This window comes from Bidens hawaiensis, unplaced genomic scaffold, assembly GCF_021521415.1.
Source record: "Bidens hawaiensis isolate Kalapana, Puna unplaced genomic scaffold, B.hawaiensis_p1.1 tig00002236_1, whole genome shotgun sequence".
In the NCBI taxonomy this organism is placed as follows: Eukaryota; Viridiplantae; Streptophyta; class Magnoliopsida; order Asterales; family Asteraceae; genus Bidens; species Bidens hawaiensis.
The window spans coordinates 329281-353179 of NW_027491119.1; the positions used below are offsets into that span (position 1 = coordinate 329281).

At 35.8% G+C, this 23899-nt stretch overlaps 3 protein-coding genes and 2 pseudogenes across 4 annotated transcripts; 3 read left to right on the forward strand and 2 right to left on the reverse strand.

Annotated features, from left to right (window-relative positions):
- Positions 1–496: 496 nt before the first annotated feature.
- LOC143610746 (polyadenylate-binding protein RBP45-like) lies at positions 497–4353 on the reverse strand. The gene is made up of 7 exons (XM_077085144.1): positions 4126–4353; positions 2821–3295; positions 1277–1332; positions 1070–1200; positions 878–974; positions 605–784; positions 497–547 (listed from the first exon to the last, which is right to left on the reverse strand). Exons 1-7 carry the CDS (start codon positions 4351–4353, stop codon positions 497–499), a joined length of 1218 nt encoding a protein of 405 aa, XP_076941259.1.
- A 1374-nt stretch (positions 4354–5727) lies between these two features.
- Positions 5728–7668, forward strand: LOC143611607 (uncharacterized). The gene is given in 2 exon segments (XM_077085791.1): positions 5728–6299; positions 6302–7668. Coding segments are annotated over 2 exon segments (1896 nt in total). The 5' UTR covers positions 5728–5762; the 3' UTR covers positions 7661–7668.
- Positions 7669–8088: 420 nt separating this feature from the next.
- On the reverse strand, positions 8089–14657 carry LOC143610758 (uncharacterized; annotated as a pseudogene). The gene is made up of 20 exons (XR_013149641.1): positions 14112–14657; positions 13548–14016; positions 13384–13469; positions 13185–13298; positions 12876–13064; positions 12688–12753; positions 12482–12535; positions 12265–12387; positions 12069–12182; positions 11824–11931; positions 11598–11721; positions 11356–11490; positions 11035–11211; positions 9894–10963; positions 9425–9623; positions 9126–9328; positions 8867–9056; positions 8589–8784; positions 8337–8494; positions 8089–8249 (listed from the first exon to the last, which is right to left on the reverse strand). The product of XR_013149641.1 is annotated as an uncharacterized LOC143610758 (transcript).
- A 3388-nt stretch (positions 14658–18045) lies between these two features.
- Positions 18046–19993, forward strand: LOC143612590 (uncharacterized; annotated as a pseudogene).
- Positions 19994–21627: 1634 nt separating this feature from the next.
- On the forward strand, positions 21628–23862 carry LOC143611613 (derlin-2.2-like). Its single transcript, XM_077085795.1, has 6 exons — positions 21628–21742; positions 22695–22794; positions 22964–23178; positions 23280–23363; positions 23450–23503; positions 23577–23862. Exons 1-6 carry the CDS (start codon positions 21644–21646, stop codon positions 23754–23756), a joined length of 732 nt encoding a protein of 243 aa, XP_076941910.1. The 5' UTR covers positions 21628–21643; the 3' UTR covers positions 23757–23862.
- The last annotated feature ends 37 nt before the right edge of the window (positions 23863–23899 follow it).

Below are 23899 nucleotides of genomic sequence, written 5' to 3' on the forward strand. Positions count from 1 at the left end.
ACGGTTTAGTTTTAGTGCAATGTTTTCATAATAACTTGATATTCCCATTATGATGCCGGAGTTGAAAAAAAATCTTTTAGCAATTCAACATGAACATTGGGCCGGTCGCATTATTTTTTCAGAACTCACACACTCATATAATCTACCACTAAATCCTAGTTCAACTTGATAATCCACAACAGGACCCGAATCTCAACCTCCGGAGGAGGGAGCACCAAAGTAAAGAAAGATATCCTGATTGTGATAATTAAATACAGCCAAGCGGCTACAGAACATGGCAAGTAGCATCAGGAACATCTCAGCAGAAAAACAAAAATTCAGAATAAAACCACAAATAATTTTAAAAGCAGCAGATCATTTACTCAATAATTTCGAGAAGTCTTCACTCGCAGGATCCGGTACAGCTCAGCCTCCCATTCAACGCCATATCACTGCACATCCAAACCTCACTTTTAGTTGAACGTTAAGTAAAGACGGAAATCGCAACCTCACTTTCTTAGCAACCAATTTCCTCTTTGCCCTCGTTGGTCACATCAATATGCCGACACTATATAGGACAATAAAAACTGTGCAATGTATACGTATAACCCTGTGTTAATCTTACCTGTGGCTGTGGTTGCTGTGGTTGTAGTTGCTGCTGTGCCTGTGGGAAGCCATCATATCCTGCTGCATAGCCTCCGTAGTACATATTAGGATCTTGAGCAACCAGTGCATAGCCATAAGTTTCATAACCCTGTCCATACCCATAGTATCCACCATTGTACTGACTTTGTTCTACCTGAGGCTGAGCAAATTTACACACACAAATCACAATTTCTTAGGAAGCAAATATCTACGCATCAAATATTCACGACATGTTCAAAGTTTCAAACAAAACCTGTTTGTTGGAAGGACTATGGCCCCATGAAAGTCTCACAGTTTGTCCACCAAACTGAGTTCCTTGTAGCGCTCTTAATGCTTCCTCAGCACAACTTCTGAAAATATATATACGCATGGAAATAGAAAAGACTTAACAGCAAGAAATAGATTTGTGTTCCTGAATCGAAAGAAGCCTGAATATATCACACACCTATCAACAAATTGAACAAACCCACACCGCTTGCCAACAGGGATCTTCACATGGACTAATTGTCCATATTGGCTGAAAACCTGCTTAAGGTGTTCGTCGCTAACATTAGGATCCAACCCACCAACAAATATCTGCAATGCATTTTTTTTAACATTCAGTTGTATATTTGGATCCAACCCACCAACAATAATGAAAGAAATTACTGACAGCTGTATTATTTGGATCATCATCATTCTGTGTTGCTTGAGTGTTTGGGTAGGAAGCTGCAAATAAAGAAAATATAAATGAAAGATGTTCAAAGGGCAGTAAAATGCTGTAGCCCCCGTTTAATGTCACATCCCAGAGATCAGTAATTGCAGAGATGGAGGCAGGAAGTGACTGAATGCACCAAGAGATTGTGAATGAGATCAAGAGATTGTAATATACGGATACAAAACCATAAACCTCAATTCAGAATAGTGAAATGGAAAATCATCTAATAGGGTTAAAATATCCTATAGCACCATAGTATTTTATTTTAATCAACCAAAACATAAAGGCAAACAGAACAAGCAATCCCATTAAACCATGCATGATTCCTTCAAGTCAGCTGATAAATATCAATTACACCTTAAAAACAAAAATTACTTGCACCAAGTTGGTTCCTTGCATAGTGAACTTACTAGTGCTTTTGAGTCTACATGGGAATTTAAAAATGAAAACCTCATCTTTATCTGGTTAATGAAGATGTTCATTTCTCCATATACAAAGGTTAATATTTAATAAAAACCACCAGGCACCAGCAAAAATAGATTACACAATCCCTTTATCCACATCAAACATGCCCTTCTTTTGGGTTGATCAACTTTGTCAAGTGTCAAACTACATAAAGCTAGAATCAGGTCTTATGTAGACCAAAGGTTAGACGTTTTGATTCTAAGACCGTGTGAAACACATGCTAGCTATGTTGTCTGGCATTATATTATATATACCCAAATAAGAAGCTTAAGTACAGATCATGGGAATTAATTACTGACAAGCTCATCATCATGATAAACTTGTATACTATACAGCTTAAAGAGAAATCTAAATATGGTATCGGTGAATTTTAATTAAAAGAAAAGAAAGCAAACATTAAAGCTAAGGAAGAGGGGTACAGATCCAAGTAAGAAAGTAAAAGAAAGAATGTTAACAGAATAAAAATAATTTTATATTGGCTATTAAAAGAAATAACAACAAATGCATTGAATGGCAACGAATAAAGTACTTGACTGAAAGGAAAGCTCAATATTAAAAGAACTTGAGAAAAAGAAAGCAACACAACATAACTTTGCGTTGAGGAACTTAAATAAACGGCAAGGGAAATTAATGACATAAAATGAAAAACTGACCTAAGGGTAACAATTTCTGCTGAAATCATTGCCAGACCCTTATATGATAGAACCTCTCGATGCCCTGCTTTGAGACAATAGGAGTTTATAAGTTTTTGCATGTTCAATGTGTTAATAGCATTAATGCCGGTAATTCTCAAAGCACGGGAAGGTAATTACGACGTTAAGCTGGTGTTAATTTACAAGAACCGACCAAAATCGCGAATGGATAAATCATAAGATGCTTCGTAAGAAAACCAAACATAAAATATCTGATAACAAAGAGTCCAAGAAATGAATTAAACAGAAGAGATACAAGAATCATTTCACAGGCTACTGTAATCCAAGCAGATAAAATCAGCAAACTGCATTTTGAGAGCCAGTAAGAGCAAAAGCACGTACCTTTTGGATATTGTTGACCACCAACATTCTTTTTGTTAGCAGCTGGTCCAATTCGCATAGGTCTGCTTGAGCATAATCTTCCATTCATTTCAGTCATGGCACGCACTTGCTCACTCTCATCTCCAAATTTCACAAAGCCATAACCTTTTGTGCGTCCTGTTAGCCTATCAGTTACAACCTTAGCACCCTTAACAGATTGATAATGAGCCCTAAACGTCTCCTGCAAGGTATAGTCCGTAACATCAGCTGCCAAATCCCCAACAAATATAGTGTAATCGGGTGTGTCATCTTGTTTACGTTCACCAGCGCCAAAGGAGGCCCAGTTTAGCCTGAAAAACTGCTCAACATTGGGCATCAAAGTACCATTATATGCCTGTAGATGCCTTTCTGCAGCTGCTCGGTTAACAAACTCAATGAAACCATAACCCTCAGATTGCCCAGATTGCTTGTTTCGTATGACTTTTGCAGAAACCACCTGCAAACACAAAGAAACTTTATATAACTTCACGATAACAAGCAACAACACACTCCAGTATCACATAGCCAAACTGTTCAGCACAATAATCATTAAAAGATATTAACATATTCCTATTATACTAAATCAGCAGCAATCAAGTGCAAGAACCTAGCAAAGTTGGATTAGCACATTGCAACACTTTCCTACTTAGACTTTATCATATATACAATTAAGGCCGGCTTTGAGGGGGGCGGGGAGTGATCGTCCCTGACCCGATCACCCCGCTAGGCCACAAAAATTTTTAATAGAAATTTTTTATATATTTTTTTTAAAGAATATATATATTCTTAATGTTTAAACTCAATTACTGAATTCATTAAAGCCCATTATTACAAAACATTTTTTGCAAAACCGAAATCATAACCAATAAGCCTATTTAAAAATTTAATTATTTAAGCCCAATAAAAAAGCTATTTTCACTAAAGGACCAAACTTTTTCTTGCTTTCGGCCCAAAAATTTTAACGATTCTCAAGGACGGCACTGGTTACACTTAAACACATACATAAAGTGTTGAATTTGTGAAGTACTAAAAGTATTCCATAAAGTAACATGTTAAAAAAAAACAGTTAAAAAGCAGGCTTTTTTTTAAGGGAAGTAGTGATCACTGATTACAGAGAAATTCATTTTCATATATGCAATTAGATCAATAAAAACACGTAATAGAAAACACTCAATTCTCCCTCCATCACTGCAATTTCTATAATTACCAGTAATGCAAATAAAGTGTAACAAAATAACATAATTCAATTACAAACAAATGAAAATAATAATAATAATAATAAAGCACCTCTCCGGTCTGAGCAAAAGAGGTAAGGAGATAGTGTTCATCCATCCAATACTGCAGATCTCCGATCCACAGAGTACGGATCTCATCAGCCGCTTGAGGAATTGCCGGTGGCTGCTGCTGGTTGTTATTATTATTATTATAAGTATACATTTGCTGCTGGAACTGCTGCTGTTGTTGATTCATGGCCATCCATTGCTGCTGCTGAGGGTCCATTGTTGCAGGTTGCATACCGTAATTTTAAATATTAATCGAATTTAGAGATATTGAAATTTGGGGATGAAAACGTAACCCTAATTTGAGAATGATAACGGAATATGAATCTGAATCTGAATAATATGAATATGAATGAATGATAGTCGGTCGTTCATATAAAATGGATTATTATTATTATTATTATTATCGTTATCTTTCCTTATCGCCCCTTGTTAAATGATGGATTTGTTATGTGTATCCAGTCTATTTTCGGTCAAAAAACAACTGAAAAGACGTTTTATGATTGCTCAATTGCGTTTATGTGTTTTGCATGCAGTTTGCGTACCTCGACATCTCCGTCGGTGACGGCAATGGAAACAACTACCCACCACCACCATCATTATTCTCCAATTCATTCAACATCACTCGTCATGTACGGCTCTTTGCAACTGGATAGAGAGCATCTAGCTAACAATTTCTACACATATCCGGATCGTCTTGTGAATAATTGGTGTATCTGCCAAACAGCGTTTGTCTTACCAACATTAGTGTAGGCACAAATTGAGGTTTGTTATATCAGAGCGTATTGAAAGATTAGATCGGATGGCTTTTATTTGACACCATACTTAACAAAATTCGGTAGGATCTATAAACCATAACACAATTAGATAGTAAACAGAGTGTGAACACATGGATTTGTTCAATTAAAGTTGATATCAACGATGATCCCACTTAGAAGAACTAGCTAGTTTAAAGAACAAGGGTGGAAGAAGATAGCGTTTTGATATACATGTGAAAAAAAAAAAAGACGACATTGCCCTTTATTTTGACAGAATAACAAACTGAACACATATAATCAAGAAAACAGACAAATGACATGTGCCAACTCCTGATTGTTCAGAAGACAAACCCTTTTATCAAAGTCAAAGCCCAAAAAATGATGTCTAAGGCTTAGCATCCTTAACCGGCTAGTCTAACCCGTGACACAACCTGATTGATATAAAAAAAATTGTTAGTAAATTTCTTTAAAAAAAAGAAAAGAAAATTGTTTTCCAAGTTTCCAACCCAAAATCCGACCAAAGTACAAAACAAGTCCTAAAACACAACCAACATCAACATAACAGTAGTCTCTCTGTCTTGCATTTGAACACAATATCCGATTATTGTGTCGGTCAGATCTGTATTAAACACCACCAACCATTCAAGCAAACCTGCATTCATCAAACAACTACTGTACACCCATCTCTTATTATTATTATTCTCTTGTTCTTATTATTATTACTATTATGTTAAAAGTGTGATGCAATTAGCTCTATGTTCATAACTCTGCCGCCACATTATTCATTAATGTTTTAGGGTTTTACCTGCCTTAGATTCACTACATTTAAGCCCACATTATTATAACTTTGCCCATTTTTAGGTTTTGAACAACACACATAACATATATGGATGCCCATCTGAAGAAACTATTCATAAGATACTGCCATCAGTTCGGTTCCGGGCCCGGGCTTGGTCCGGGATCAGGAACTTGTTTAACAAATGTGGAAACCATTTCGGTTTCTGTTATCAAGTCTCTTTATAGTGCTGCAGCTGCTCTGTATAGGACTGATCCGTGGAAACGAATAAGACCGAATCATCTTTTTGGGCTTAAGGTCGGGAAAGATTCGGATTGGACGGGAAAGAAACAGCCTTTCCCGTGTGCGCAGTTTGTTGGTGGAGACGGTGGAGATGTCGCGTTGTATATGTTTAGATCGGAAAATGATGCGAAGAAAATGATGGGGTCGAGAGAGACGGTTCGTGCTCCGAATGTTGAGGTTTTGAGGGTGACGTATGAGGTGGAATCGTTGATGTTTATTTCACATAAGAGAATGATTAAATCTTTGGTTTTGGAGGTTTCGGGTGATGATCGGTTTCCAGTTTTTGATGTGTGTCGTTGCAACTCGTCGGGTGAGCTCAGGTGCAGAAATCCTACGAGCGAAGAGCTTAGGTTTGTGTATGGTAGCTTAGGTTTGTGTATGGTGTCATGAAAGCTGTTACTTTAGTCCACCCGCTGCTTCAAGAGAATTACGATAGTCCGAAATGGTCAAAGTTTGTTTCGTTTGACCCGTTTATTGAAACTGTTGATGTGCAGTGGCCTGCTGAATTGTCAAAGGGAAATGATCTTGTTGCTGTTACATTCTCACATCCACCTGGTCAAGGATATACCGAAAAAGTCAACTTGAGTGCCTCGTCGACCCCTACTAAAGTTTCGGACTTCAAAAAGGAGGAAACTTTTTTTGATTTAAAGTCAGTCAGTTTAAGACAATGTGCTAAATGTGAAAAACAAGTGTTTGGAGAAAATATAACATCTTGTGACAATTGTAACGGTATAATCTATTGTAGCGCTTTGTGCCAAAAACAACATTGGAAAGAGTCGCATAAAGGCGTTTGTGGGCTTTATAAAGCAATGATGGAGCGCGAAGACGAGTTAGCAATTAATATATTTACGTTTCCTTGTTCCAACGAGCATCCGTGTAAATATCTTGAAATGAACGGTGTGCATAAAAAGGGTATGTGGAGACGAAAATGCCCTTGCTATTCTCACTGTCCCTTCGGTTTGCTCCCTACAACCAACAAATTATCTGAATCTTGGGGTGGTTTAGATGATGATGAATTCCCACACAAGTTTGTCATGCAGAAAAACGGGCTTTCAAACCCGACCCTTCTTGCCAGCTGGCCCGAATACTACAACCTTAGATCACTACCTTTGTCTAGCCCGGTTGCCGACATCCTTTCACACCCGTTAACCGTTTATTACATCCTAATGACACTAAGTGTCGTTTCCAAGAATCTTTTACTCAAGGGTAAAGAAGTCATTTTACACTACATTGGACCCGAAGAGGAGCTAGATTGGATGCCAGCATTCGCAGAGATAAGTCATATACTTAACGGGATGGGAAACGTGCATATAGTGATGGTGGGGCCCGGGGTCCCGACAAACTTATCCGGTTCGACTTTGGGAATTGGAAGTCGAGTGCGTGTGAACCTTGTAAGGGGAATTTACCAAGAGGAAGCACCTTATTTGCCGCCTCCACATGTTGTTGTCGGTTTAAACTGTGGATTTGATAATTATTCTAGTTGGAATGGAGCTCTTGAGTTGATTAAGTCAAAGGAATTCTCAGCTTTCTTTACTGAGCAATCTGAAATATTATGTGCAAAAGCAAAACAAGTTATTCGTGGTGTGGGATTGCATATTACGCATCCTGTTACACCGAACCCTTTTCGTTCTCCTGTGAGGAATTACAGTTTATCTACCAATCTTCCTTCTTACAGCAATGGATTTGTGCTTGGAGTCAATACATAAAACTCAGATTCAGGAAAGGTGTTTAATTGTTTAATTTAAAATCATTTTCGCGTCTTTTTTGCATATTATATCTTTAAGCTTGTCGGTGCAAGCCATATTAAGGAATAGTTTTTTCTTTCTAAACTGGAGTTTGGATTATGTGAATATATAAGTATAAAGATTGTTATATAGCTGTTTTCTATATGGCTAGTATCGTATTATTCGTATCGAATCAGCTGATGCGTTTCTGTTATCTGCCACGACAAACAAAAGTTTAAATGTTCAGAACATTAAAATTTGATATTTTTAAGGTTATTTTGTAACCTTAAAATCAACACATCAAATCTCCAATCTACACATTAATCCACAAAACACTAAAGCCTTGATCAACACCTATCATTTAGTTCATACAATCAAACTAGATTTCTTGTAAGGAAACAAGACTTCTTGAGAACTAAAAACACAAAAACCATAAGTGCTTCCAAGCTGGAATTGATCTTAACCATTTGTTATCAGTTTCAAGATTTGAACAGCTTCTTTCAGTCTTCGGTCAGTCTGTTCCTTCAATCTTCGGTCAGTTTGCTCCTTTGGTGCTGCAGTTCGTTGATTCCTGCATATACAAAATGTTTCCATGAATCTGAAAATGCTAGTTTTTAGCGATTAAGAAATAATTAAAACTGATGTTACTTATGCGTACCTCTTCTCATTGCCTGCTTTCCTTTTAAGATCTTCAACAAGATTATGCAATCTCTTTACTAAAGCATGTAAATTTCGCAATCCTTCGCAACTCCTTTTTTGTTTAAACATATTTTTCTTAAAACATCAGCTGCAATGAAGTACGCGTCTTCTTTGTTTCTGCATCCCATAAAAGTAAGATAAACAAGATTACAACAGAACAAGAACCACGACAAATGAACATGAAAACTTGTCAAGAAACATCTTTACAAACCGTATGAATTCCCAAAGAATTGTTTGGCCCGATCCATTAGTGTCAATGAGCGCTTCAGTTAAATGGGGATAACGTGTGAGGTTTTTAAAAACAGAAAGTGTGTGTCTTAAAACCTCTTGATCAACAATGCTCCGACTAATTGAACGAATTAATTCAAGCTTCTCACAGCACTTTTGAGAGTGTTTTGTAGCCATATCTGTATAAAACAATAATTGTAAATTAAAATATCCCAAAAGTAAACTTCTTAAATAACCAGAACAAGTAAACTAGCTCGTTACCAAGTGTTGCACAAGTATGAAGGATGCCAGTAACACTCTTCATGTTTTTCAGATCAGAAAGTGCTGCAATAAGCCTGTTTATAATTCTCATGCCATCATCCACATTTTCAGCAGCCTTTTGCACCCTTAGCCGTATATCGGTTACCTTTTCTCTTGAATGTTTTCTCTCAATATATCCCTTCCAATATGACTGTAAAAAACAAATTATTGCATTTATTCTGGAACATAATGAACTTAAAATCAAAGGTTTGTTACTCACTTGGATCACTGCAACACGTTGTTTGTTCTGAGCTACTCGTTTTCTAGCAATCCATCCTCTAGCGTTTGACTGAATCAAAACTGCTGATGTTGTTCTTTTTTGGGATCGGGTTAGCAATATACCCCGCCACCATCTCTGCAACATCAAAGCAGAACTCTCGTACAACTTAACTTCATGATTGCAGCCTGATATTGCTCCACTTTCTATTCAATCCAATGTGTCGATGTCAGTTACATCTATAAACATACATCTAACAGAAAAAACAAGCGATGTGATAAGTAGCACAAAACATAATTAGCCATTAAGATGATAAGACTTACCTAAAAGCCTCTTTCTAATAATCCACCCCTTGACAAATTTCTGAATTATAGTAGCAGCATTTTTATAACAATTGAAATTCTTGAAGCATTTTAAACACCGAAAAGCACTTTGTATCCTCGTTGCGGCTTCCTTTTGCAACAAAAACTCCCTTCTCATCAACCGACTACGCCAAAATCTCTGTTTCAAGGAAATAATTAAACTCATGTAAAAGCGGTATCAGAGGAATAGCATAACTACAACAAATTAGCTATTCTGCATATTCTTTTGACATACTTATACACTTAAAAATTCGGAAAGTTATAAAGCTAAACTTGCATGAAGAATATGAATGGAGAACTGGCAAAATCTACACATTTATAAGTCAGTGTGGCAAATACTATTTACAGTTTTCATAGTGAAAAGAATATTATACGCTTTTCTAGTGCATATATAAAAAAAAAATCTTACTTGGATCAACACGATGGAGCGGTTATAGTTACATGCTACCCTACAAGCAATCCATCTTCTTGTATGCAATTGAATGGTAATCGCTGCCTTGATTTCAAGTTTAGACTGCTTAAAGCTTCTCAAACACTTTATTGCCTGATATGACCTTTGTAGTTTTATAACTGCTTGCTTCTTTCTCAAGAAACTGTTTCTTGACAACCACCCATGATAATAACTTTGAATTCTTGTTGCTGCTTGCTTCTGATTCAAGAAACTCTTCCTCAATAGAAATCCACGAAAAGAACTTTGAATTTTTGTTGCTGCTTGCTTCTGATTCAAGAAACTCTTTCTCAATAGAAATCCACAATAATAACTCTGAATCTTTGTTGCTGCTTGTATCTGATTCAAGAAACTCTTTCTCAATAGAAATCCACGAAAAGAACTTTGAATTCTTGTTGCTGCTTGTTTCTGTTTCAAAAAGCTCTTCCTCAATGGAAATCCACGAAAAGAACTTTGAATTTTTGTTGCTGCTTGCTTCTGCTTCAAGAAACTCTTTCTCAATGGAAATCCATGATAATAACTCTGAATCTTTGTTACTGCTTGTTTCTGATTCAAGAAACTCTTCCTCAATAGAAATCCACGAAAAGAACTTTGAATTTTTGTTGTTGCTTGCTTCTGATTCAAGAAACTCTTTCTCAAAAGAAATCCACGATAATGACTTTGAATCTTCGTAGCTGCTTGTTTCTGATTTAAGAAATGCTTCTTATACAAGAAACTGTTCTTTGATTTGTGTCCACGATAATGACTTTGGATTTTTACTGCTGCTTGCTTTTGATGCAAGAAACTTTTCCTTGATACCCAACCATGATAGCAAGCTTGAATTTTGGTTGCAGCTGATTGTTGAACATATGCAGACCTTGCTGCATGCCCACGAATGCATTTTTGAATAATAATCGCAGCATCAGTTTGATGCTTTTGGGCAATCCAATGTCGTATAGCATGTTGGATGACTACTACAGAACGTTTGAGCTTGATAAAAGCATATCTGTCAATGAAATATCTAGAAAAACTTTTTGATGGTTTCCTTCCATCTGTAAAAAATCAAAAATTAAGAAATTAACAAAACAGGAAATGATGCAAATAAAGAATATTAGCTTAATACCGTATGATTCTTCTCGAATCTTGATTGCATTGAATTTTGCAGTGGCTGATGTATTCTTCACCTTTATCCAAACACGAATAACAGCTTGAAGAAAAGAAATTGTATTCTTAATCCGTTTGAAGTTTTGGTATTTAACAAACCGCCTGAAATGAGATTGTATGATTGTTGCAGCATTCTCTGAAACAAACATGAAAGTATACATCAGACATAAGAAACATCTAACAAATGCATAACATTAAATGAGGGTTATGATAATCTTATTATGCAACCAACTAGAAATATTATTAAAGTAACTAGATATAGAAAGCTTAGACTGATAACCTCGTTTGTTATCACTTGATTGCTTTCCACTTAAGCTGTTTAAAGCTATGAAAACCGGATTCACGCTGGCTTTGCTGTTGTGTTGAGCCATTTCTTTCCACCAAGCCATGATTGCCTTAAAATTTCTCCCATTATCTACATGAAAAAATAATAAATAAATAAATAAAGTCTCATGATAAATATGGAAAACCAAAAGCATCCAACTTTGAGAAGAAAAAAATAAAGCAGTGCAAAGTGGAAACCTTCACTCTCATTCTGACAAGTTTCTGCTTCATTTTCATGAGATCCAATGAATTGATCTCGCCTGATACATTTTATCTCTGGATTTTGATTATGACCCAAAAGTTTATGAAAATTAATCTGTCGCTGCCATAAAAAACAATAATGTACATTCATGTTAAGGCCCAGTTGATAAAAATGTATTTCAAGTTACCCCTCATAAGGATAGTTTGGTCATTAGTTCATTACCAATTTTCTCTTGACAACTAGTTGGGATGAGAGGAAAACCAACAAAATGATCACTCCCCGGTCACTGCAGGCTCCTTTATACTCAAGTATATCACTAACTTGTAAAACCTAAACATTGAAAATGTAAATTAGGGCAACTATAAACCAATTTTAATATAATCACTGGTGATGGTGTCAAGTGTTTCTTGAAGTTCTGATCATCTGAAAAGTAAAAGATAAAATAAGATTATATAGCAATAGCATACCTCTGGGAAATTCCCCAATAGTGTTGGTAACTTTTGTGACAACAAGAAGTTATGCACTGCATCAACATAATCTGAAGCTGACATGATTGACGTTCCATTTGTTTCTTTTGGATCCTTGAAGTTCATAAACATATAACAATGAACAACATGATCATGAAAACAAATGAAACAACTTTACCAGGGTAAGAATGCATACCATGTTAGAACTAACATCACGATGTTCTTTTTTGAAATAATAATCAAGCAAGCACCACATGGCTTTACCATCAACCAAGGAAGTGAAATTCTCACCCTTCAAATTATAATTATCACAAATTGCCTGCATAGATGAGTAGCAGTAGGTATCATTGCATACGTTAACCTTACACGATACAACTATTTTATGCATGGATGGTAATTAAAAACAAAATTACCTTAATCCACTCAAGAAGCATATCCAAATGACTTGAGGTGTTTGGAAGCGTCTGCTAAGATCAAGAGAGAGAGTTGTAGATTAAATTTATCAAGGCATTATGAAAAATCATGTACCATATGATTTAAAACAAATTTCCAATTTATAAAAGTCATATGATCATTAGTAAACTGGCAATCATGTTATTTGTATGTGTAGAATGCATACCATTTCAGGTCCACGGATTTTAGTGATTTCATCAGATATAAACTCATTGTTGATCAACAGCGGCAACTATAGGTAAAGCACAAGGATCAGATTAATTATAAGAAGCAAACATAAATTTTTGCTAAATTTATAAACCAGCAATTTAACATGAGTAACATTTGGATTAAAGTATAAAAATTCAACTAAACCTGTAGATGAACAAACATGTTCCATAGCAATGAGATTAAGAGCTCCTTATCTCCATTAGCAATATCTTCCGTTATTATCTCAGTTCCATCTTCGTCAACTAATGGAACTCCAATCTGCTTCAGATATTTAAGTGAAATCTCACAATTAACCAAATTCTTCTTTCGATCATCTGATGGAACAACCACTTTCTGCAAAAGAAGAAAATAATTATAATAACAGAAGGAAGCTTAAAGCACTTATTAACTATTTTTATGCAGTTTAATAGAAACCAAAATCTTTTAGAAGATTCATTTTTATAATAAGCCGACCTTAAGAATAGATGGGTCATGTTGTAAGAATTGAATGACTCTACAGAGAAGAACTCCATCTTGTAAATCATTAAAAAGATCGGTCACCTTAAACACATACTTGACAGGAGGATTCTGCAATATGTAGCATGATCATAATCATTGTATATAAACACAATAAAGTGGTATAAAGTCATAAATTAAAGAAATTTCAACATACTTGGTGGTAAGAAAGCTTGTATCCTATAATTGTGAGTTGTGTAAGAAGATTACCAACTCCATGCATCACCTCAGGTGATAAAAAACCTAAATAAAAAACGCAAGCATTAATTTGTGACATTAAAGTTTCTTGAACAATGAAATAATGATAAATGTTCTATTTACCGGAAATCACATCAGAACTTGAGTTGATAGTAGCTTGAGATGGGAACAGTAAAGGGGACCCACCATCAATCCCATCGATACCATAACAAATAGGCAAACTGCTCTGTGATTTAGCTCGGTCAAGTATGAGTACTAGCAATAAAATTCTCTTAACATTTCCTAACTTTTCATAATAGCCCGGTCTGTACAAACCATCAACCAGTTTGTTGTAAATGTAGGCTTTTGCTAGTCCAGAATGTGAGAAAAACAACTTTTCAGAAACCATTTTTAGAAAAGAAAACTCTTGCTCTGAATTTGTGTCTGTGTTTGGCTTTGGTAACAAGGATTCAACACCAAATATGATGTAAAGCCCAGTCCTTAGCCAAACAGGGTTATAGCTCATTAGAATCTTCAAGGCATTCTCCTTCATTCCAACATCAGTAACTATCGGACAGTGAGCCTTCATCTTTAGTCTTCCTTCATCAACATTCTGAAAAGTTAAATAATTAAAAACATTATTGTGAGTTTGTGACCATAGATTTAGGCCTATAACTAACACAAGCCCACAAAAAACAGAAAACAAACCTTTGTAACATGAGTCATGACAACAAGAATCTCATGGCAACTAGTTTGGCTCAAGTAAACTGCCATTCTTTCTTTCAAGTCATCCAAGCTACAAACATCCTCAAGCGAAGCCTGCAAACGGGAATGCGGCGGACTCAAGACTTTGTTTCCCATTTTACCCTTATCAACCCACAAAATATCCTTCCTGCGCTTGGGCCCACGCCACTCTCGATCAATGTCCACTCCACCATGAGACACACTTTCCCGCTTGGCACCCAAAAATACCACATCTGATGACACATCAGACGAATCCTCACCCGTAAATCTTGATACATCAACTCCACAAGACCTAAAATTTTAGAAAATGAGTCAAAACAAACTAATGCCGAAGAAAACCCAGTTTTAGGGTAATCATGTGATGCTGAATAATCATAATCAGCTCCGCGAATCTCTTGCACTAACAGGTTACACATATAATAGTGTTTTAGATGTGCTTCGTACAGCTGTAAAAATCAATTCTGATAGAGATGAATGTTTGGAAAACTGAGGTTATATTAAGTTACGTAAAACTGATTATTTTATGCCTGTATGAAAATACAACTAGCCAGAGTTTATTCAAATGTACCACATAAATCTATAAATATTAATACTACAAACTAAATGAACTAAAAAAACTAAATTTACTAACCAGAGTGTACAAAAATACAACATAAATCTATAGAAATGAGTACTATAAACTAAATCAACTAAGGAAACTAAATTAACTAACCAGAGTTTATTTAAAAATACCACATAGATCTATAGGAATTAGTCTTACAAACTAAGTTAACTAAGAAGACTAACTTAACTAACCAGAGTGTACATAAATATACCATATAAATCAATAAAAATTAGTACTAGAGAAAAAAACTAAATTAACTAACCAGAGTGTACAAAAATACAACATAAACCTATAAATATTAGTACTACAAACTAAATTAACTAAAACAAATGGCACAACCTAGGGTTTTCAAATAGGAAATTGAGCCAAACAGTAAGCGACTTCGCCAACGACTTCAAGGACTTCTCTTTATCCGTCTGCGTTTTCCTCGACGACTTCGAATGCTCTAGCTCAACCGCTTTAAGTTTCTGAGCAGCAAGGGAAAACCTAGAGCGGCGGCGAAACATCGAGCATGTTGATGATGACTTAGGTGTCTGTTTAGAGGCCGTGAAGAATTGAGGACACGGTGATTCAAACTTGAAGCTAGGGTTTGGTTGAAACCGGCGTTGCGGTTTTGGGGTTTTGAAATTGGAAATGTCTCGGAGTAATGAAGAAGATGGAGATGACGGAATTTGATGCTTTTGTTGCTTTGATTCCATTGAATCGGTGGTTCTGTGATCGGATCTAGGGTTCCGGTGAGTTTGAAGGTGACGGAAAATGATTTGAATTTGAATTTGAAACGGAGGGTAATAATAAAGTGTAACGTTACATTCCTTTTTTATCAACTAATTAAAATAGGCTTTCGCTATTCAAGACGTGCTACCAGGGCCGTAAACGAACCAAACGTTTGATGGGAAGTTTGTTTATGTTTGTTCGTTTAATAAATGAACGAACATGAAGAAAAAGTTCGTTTGATTGGTTAAACAAACGAACACAAACAGAGCCCCCGTTCGTTCAATTGTGTTCGTGAACGTTCGATAATGCGTTCATGAACACTCGTTCATGTTCGTTTGTACATTTTGTTCATGAAATTTTTTTGTACTTTTATTTATATTATCTAAACATTTTATATTCTTTAGTTTATTACACATGAGATAAATTAGAAAGTCATATTCTCACATTGTTTTTTCATTGTTCTCGTTCTCATTATTCACATTGATAAAGCATTGATCTTAATCTCTAAGCTTCATGATTTTGTTTGTTCGTGAACCGTTCATGAACACATTTATATCCTTAATGAATGAACACAAATATAAAATCTCGTTCGGTAAGTGTTCGTGAATACATTATTTCCTTAACAAATGAACATGAACAAGGCCTTGTTCGTATTCATTCGGTTCGTTTACAGCCCTGCGTGTGACTTCACCTATACAAGCCGTATAGGTTCATACAATCGCATAGATGATAGCTTTTTGTGTTAGAGATCATTGGCCACTTTATACGACACTGGCTTTACGAATCAAACCCATGCGAGTAGTATCGGTCGTACAAGATCCATTTGAATTATACGTCTCGACCCCGCTAAGCAAGTATTGGGTCACATGAGATCCATATTACCACATATATTATACGGCTGGGCACCATACGAGAAGTATTGGTTCATATAATATCTATTTAAATTTTAATTTGACACTATAACTACTTTAGTTAACTAGAGAAAACAATAACATGCTATGTTATATTTGACGAAGATTTTTATCCCATGTTTCGCAGGTATGGCAACGCTTGATCAACACATTATCAAGTAAAGATAAAAGCATTGTTAAGAAAATGAATAACTCATTATCAAGTGAAGTAAAACACTATTAAGAAAACGAATATTGGTTTTAAATAATCCCAACTATGTCCCGTTGGCAAATAAAAATCTCATTTAACATTTAGTTGGTGGCATTGGAAATTATTCAAAACCAATACTCCTTAAGGAAATAAAGTATTTGAATTTTGAATAGTGTTAACAAAAGTTGTTTATCATGCAAGTAGCTCAAAAAAGTCAAGAAATCCCATGAAACTTTGAATCAAATTATAAAAGTGTGTGTTCATAAGAAACTTTTATACATTGATGCACGAGTAACTTGTATATTACAATTCAAAACTCGAAGGTATAACTTAAAAAGCAAGATAAAGGGCGTGAATAATGTTGTAAAAATCACTAGTCGTTAATCGGACGGTAGGGTGGGGACTAGCGATTAATCAGGATTAATTGGATCGGACTTTAATGAATAATCTTTAATTTTATGTATACATACACACATTTTATATGTAATTTTCATTCTTATACATACATAAACACATTTTGGCTGGAAATTGGCTACAATCTTGCAGGAAATTGATGGTTGTTTATGGAATCTCGCCAGAAAACGTCGATTTTGGCCGTATTTAACCGTTAACCGATTAGCCTAAAATTAATCATTGAAGTTAGGACTAACGATTAATCGACGCACGGTCGAGATTTTGTAAGTGCGTGATGCGTTCCGGTTGTAGAGACCATACCCGAACACTCTACCTTCATCATCTATTCTATAAATTCGCCTTCATGCCCACCCCTCTTTTCATACCTCTCTATATAATCCTTCAATTCTCTCTCAAGGTATCTATCCATCTATTATTTCTTTCGTTTTTCTATTTTTCAGTCGTTTAATTCAATTATCAGATCAATAGTTGCACGCACGATCGCTGCTTGCTGTTGTTATATTATTGTCACGAAAGTATAAACGTTTTGATTAATAATATATAGATCTGTGATTCGTTTGATTCAATTATGAGATTGGAAGCGTTTAATTAACAGATAGATCTGTGACTTGTAAAACAGTTAATACAAACCCTAGGTGTGATGCTATTGTAGATCTGGTTAATTGTAGGTGTGTAGGAAACGATTTCTTTTTCTAAATTAGGTTTACAGCTTTATGATTCAATGAAATGAGGTTACTGGTTTATGATTGTTAGTTTATGGTTGAATAAATTTAGGTTACAGGCTGTGATTGAATATATTAGGCTACAGGTTTATGATTGTTGTGGTTGAATAAATTTAGCTTACTGCAGGTCTATGATTGTTGTGGTTTGTTTATGGTTGAATAAAATTACGTTGCAGGTTTATGATTGAATAAACTAGTAAGCTACAGTTTATGATTTAATCAATTTTTTAAGTGTATTGGGGATTTGACCATGTTTCTTCTATTCTGAGCATGTTATTTGATTTGATCTTTGTTAGCTGGTAGTGAATGTGAATTTCTTGTTTTGATTCTTATTGTGTTTGTTCATTGTACAGATGCAGATCTTTGTTAAGACACTCACTGGTAAGACCATCACTCTCAAGGTCGAGAGTTCCGATACAATAGACAACGTTAAGGCCAAAATCCAAGACAAGGAAGGGATTCCTCCAGACCAGCAGAGATTGATCTTTGCTGGCAAACAGCTAGAAGATGGCCGTACTTTGGCTGACTACAACATCCAGAAGGAATCTACCCTTCACCTGGTGCTCTGCCTCCGAGGTGGAATGCAGATCCAAGTCAAGACTTTGACCGGCATGACCATAACCTTGGAAGTTGAGAGCTCTGACACCATTGACAATGTCAAGGCCAAGATTCAAGACAAGGAAGGGATTCCTCCAGATCAGCAGAGATTGATCTTTGCTGGTAAACAGCTTGAAGATGGTCGTACTTTGGCCGATTACAACATTCAGAAAGAGTCAACTCTTCACTTGGTGCTTTGTCTCAGAGGTGGTATGCAGATTTTCGTCAAGACTCTCACCGGCAAGACCATCACTTTGGAAGTTGAGAGCTCTGACACGATCGACAATGTGAAGGCGAAAATCCAAGATAAGGAAGGGAGAGGTTGATCTTTGCTGGAAAGCAGCTTGAAGATGGTCGTACCTTGGCCGATTACAACATTCAGAAAGAGTCAACTCTTCACTTGGTGCTCCGCCTTAGAGGTGGTATGCAGATTTTCGTCAAGACTCTCACCGGCAAGACCATCACTTTGGAAGTTGAGAGCTCTGACACGATCGACAATGTGAAGGCGAAAATCCAAGATAAGGAAGGGAGAGGTTGATCTTTGCGGGAAAGCAGCTCGAAGATGGTCGCACCCTTGCAGATTATAACATTCAGAAAGAATCAACTCTTCACTTGGTGCTTCGTTTGAGAGGTGGAATGCAGATCTTCATCAAGACGTTGACTGGCAAGACCATCACTTTGGAAGTTGAGAGCTCTGACACAATCGACAATGTGAAAGCAAAAATCCAAGACAAGGAAGGGATTCCACCAGACCAGCAGAGGTTGATCTTTGCGGGAAAGCAGCTCGAAGATGGTCGCACCCTTGCAGATTATAACATTCAGAAAGAATCAACTCTTCACTTGGTGCTTCGTTTGAGAGGTGGAATGCAGATCTTCATCAAGACGTTGACTGGCAAGACCATCACTTTGGAAGTTGAGAGTTCCGACACAATTGACAATGTAAAGGCCAAGATCCAAGACAAGGAAGGGATTCCACCAGACCAGCAGAGATTGATCTTTGCAGGAAAGTAGCTCGAGGATGGCCGCACTCTTGCAGACTATAACATCCAGAAAGAATCAACCCTTCATTTGGTGTTACTTTTGAGAGGTGGGATGCAGATCTTTGTGAAGACACTGACCGGCAAGACTATCACACTGGAAGTTGAGAGCTCTGACACCATTGACAACGTCAAGGCAAAGATCCAGGACAAGGAAGGCATCCCACCAGACCGGCAACGGTTGATTTTTGCAGGGAAACAGCTCGAGGATGGCCGCGCCCTTGCAGACTACAATATCCAAAAGGAATCAACTCTCCATTTGGTGCTTCGTCTCAGAGGTGGTATGCAGATATTTGTGAAGACTTTGACCGGCAAGACCATCACGCTGGAGGTTGAGAGCTCGGATACTATTGACAATGTGAAGGCTAAAATTCAGGACAAGGCATCCCACCGGACCAGCAGAGGCTGATCTTTGCAGGGAAACAGCTCGAGGATGGACGCACTCTTGCGGACTACAATATCCAGAAGGAGTCCACCCTCCACCTTGTCCTTCGTCTGCGTGGTGGTAACTGAATTGAAGCTTTTGGTTATTTGTCAGTTTGTGAAAGATTTAAGTGGTTTGGCAAATGTTTGGTTTGGTTTGTATTTGACAATGTTGGTACTTTTAAATAAAGATTTGTAATTTGGTTTTTGCATTGTGCTTCTGATGTTCTTTTTCTGTATGCTGGTGTTGGTTTAATGGTTTACCCCAACTTATTTTAAAGTCACTTTTAACATTACGTGCTTTACACAAATACCCGATGCAATGTATAATCTTCAAATGCATTAAACCAGTTTATCCTCAACAATAAGCTCATGGAACTTCTAGATTGACCACTCAAGAAAAGATACTAAAATATAGTTATTATTGTTGATAAAACTAGTAATGGTTTCTGAGTGTACCAAAAGGTGAAATGTAATAATAACATCACACTGTGAACGCAATTTGATGAAAACCTTACCAAAATGAACGAGAAATTTTGTTTTTAATTTGCATGCGTGGTCTCATTCTATCACTTTAAAACATCCATAATGGTTTCATTAAATGGTGAAAAACGCCTCGTTATTTTCGTTAAGGCAGGGCACCCAACCCAACCCAACCCAACCCTCCGAGTAATATTGGTTTCAAGGAGTAAACTGTCCCCCCTATTCCTAGGTGTGAAGTTGGGTTCAAAGGCGAGGAGTGGGTTGAAGGTTGGCGCGAGGGTGAATGGAGAAAAGGAAAAAAGTCAAATTTGGTCCTAGTTTACTGCCCCCAGGTTTGATTATTCCTCACCGAACTATCATAATAAGTGGATAAAGTTAGGTGATTTTGTAGTTAATTGCAACGACGTGAGAAATCACAAATTTTAAACTATTGCATTGCTACTTTGTGTCTCATGGTACAACAATACAATGTGACAATTTATAGGGTGAAAGTGTTATAAAAACAAGTGTTTTTGTTTATTTTGACAATAGTTTCAATAAAATAATTTATTTTGAAAAAAGTAAATATACTTGAAAGGTAAGAGAAGAATTTTATCAAATAAATTATATACCACATGAATATAAAAAAAACAATGAAAAAGCCGTGTCAACTTTGTAAACCACCTAAAAGTTTATTTTTCACTATCTTTTCTATTAATTATCTATTGTCACGTGTTGCCTTATGGTAAAATCTAGATTATAATTTTCTCATACTAAATTACAATGCTAATGATTTTTTTTTTAATTTGGTAAATATCATACGATACGTTATTTAAAATATATATTTCTAAAAAAAGTATTTATTTAATATGTGCGATAATAAGTAATAAACTAATAATTCCAATTAAAGTTACCATTAACCAATTGGTTCTATGGTAGCTCTACGGCTATCCTTATAAAAGGTTATGAATTCTAGTATATTTCGTGACAAAATATCACGCAAGAGTCAGGGTTTTATTGTAATAAATCTCTGAACGATAGACTGAATCACCAGCGTTATATGCAATCACGGGCAACCTAAAATAATTGTTATTATTATTTATAAGCTGGCCATTTTTTATTTTTTTTTTGTATATTTGAGATAAATACGATGTTTTCCAATAACCACATAGTCAACCTCCTACATGTTGTCCCAAATTGAGAAGATGTGATTGGCTACAACATGTCACAACCACCTCTCATTGGCACGTGCCACTCACTTTGTTTGAATCCTATTTGTGCTATCACTACTTGTACCTCAGAGTACACATATATATATATTTATATTTATATCATCATCAAATCGTTATTATCAATCAACCAACCAACCCACAAGGGTTTACTCATCACTGTATCTCTATTTCTTCTTCTTCAGGCTAAACAATGGCTCAAGCTGTGGAAGATTGGTACAAACAGATGCCGATTATCACTCGATCGTACCTCACGGCAGCTGTCGTAACCACCATCGGCTGTTCACTTGAGGTAATTACGTTAATTACATTAATTTACAGCTTTCCGTCGATTTTTAGGTTATTAAAATCGCTGCATGATGATTAATGAGTTTAATTGTTTGTTGAATTATGTGTGGATTTGGCTATTAAGTGATAAAAATGTTTAATTTTGTGTGGATTGGGTGAGATTAATATTTTAGGGTTTATATGGTCAGAATAATTTGGGAATTATTGTTGTGTTAAATTAAAGGGTTTAATTGTAATATTGTATGCTTGGGTTCACATTTCATTGAAAAACTAAATTGTTTTAATAAGAAAAACTATGAAGGGGGCAGGGTGTGTGTGAAACTGAAAAAACCGATAAGAAAACGAAAAAAATTGAACTAAATAGGTTTTATGATTTTGTGAAAAGTAAATACCGAACTAACCGTTCGGTTTTGGCTTTGCATGTAATAAAAACGAAAAACTGAACCTAACTGAAGTTATAGATTTCAATATTTTTTCTTTTTAATTTTAAGTAATTTATAGGAGTTTAATAAATTTGCAATGTGAATGTTTTAGCTCAAATGTATAATAATCGATTAGTTTTTAATTAGCAAAATGATTTAGGCCCAATACCATTGTTTTGGCTCAAAATTTTCACGCTCAAATGGCGAAACCGTTAAAATTGAAACCAAATGGTTTTCAAAAATTCAAAAACCAAAGTTTCGGTTTTAAACCAAAACTGACCCAAACCGAACCATGCATACCACTAGCAGGTGGTGGCATTTACATGTTGAGTATAAATTGTTCTTCATGGAGGCCAAACTAATAGAGTTGGAGGTTTTTTGCTGATATTAACTAAATTTACTATAGTTACAATATGATATAATGAGTGAAAGCTATATGTTCAACTATCTGTTGAGTACAGATTTTATGTGTGACGTTTTAGGTAAATATGAGCTCAGAAAGTACAAAACTTGAAATTTTATAATTTTGTGCAGATCATCTCCCCAAAGCACTTGTACTTGAATCCGATGCTTGTTGTTGAGAAATATCAAATCTGGCGGCTGGTCACCAATTTCCTTTACTTCCGAAAGATGGGTAAGCAAGCATTCTTGCACATGTTTCAACCGGTTTTGGTTTTTGTTGTCACAGAAACAAGAAATGTAATTTGTGGTCAAACATGCTTTTGTGTATGTTCTATTCTTATAAACGAGAAACCGTATATTCATGAAGAAAGTCCCTAACATGATAACTTATTTGTTTACAGATTTGAACTTTCTGTTTCACATGTTCTTCCTGTCTCGATACTGCAAGCTTCTAGAAGAAAATTCCTTCCGGGGAAGGACAGCGGATTTCTTTTATATGCTCTTATTTGGCGCAACTGTTTTAACCACTTCTGTGATTGTTGGAGGGATGATACCTTATCTGTCAGAATCATTTGCTAATATTTTCTTTCTTAGCAATTCACTAACGTTTATGATGGTAAGTTTTCTGCATATACTTTATTTATCTTCAAATATTATAGATTTATAGAGTTACTGGAATTTAATGCTCTTTCGTTTCTCATATTGTTTGCTTCACAGGTTTATGTATGGTGCAAACAAAATCCATTAATACATATGAGCTTCTTGGGCATCTTTACTTTTACAGCAGGATACTTACCATGGGTGAGTCAACTAATCTTGCCAATACATATATCTATGATTTCTAAATCTGCTTTTAAGATTAAATTAATCTTGTTATCCACTTGCAGGTTTTATTGGGATTCTCTGTTCTTGTTGGTGCTAGTGTTTGGGTGGATCTACTTGTAAGTCATAAACAAATATTACTTTATGTTAAGAATACAACATGAAAAATAATTTATTTGTTGAAAAATACAGGGAATGATAGCGGGTCACGCTTACTATTTTCTAGAAGACGTTTATCCGAAAATGACTGGACGTCGACCCCTAAAAACCCCGCCATTTATCCAAGCCCTGTTTGCTGATGAACCCGTTGTAGTAGCCCGACCAGCTGAAGTAAGATTTGCGGCCGCAGGAGTTGATGAAATCAGACAATGATTATTTTTATAGTTAAAATGCATATAATCTGATGATGTTTTGTAAAAAAAATATGTTTCAGAATTTAGCATAATAAAGGATTTGGGTACTTCTTGCTCATAAATGTCACAACTCACAACCTTAATACAAGGAAAGATTCTATT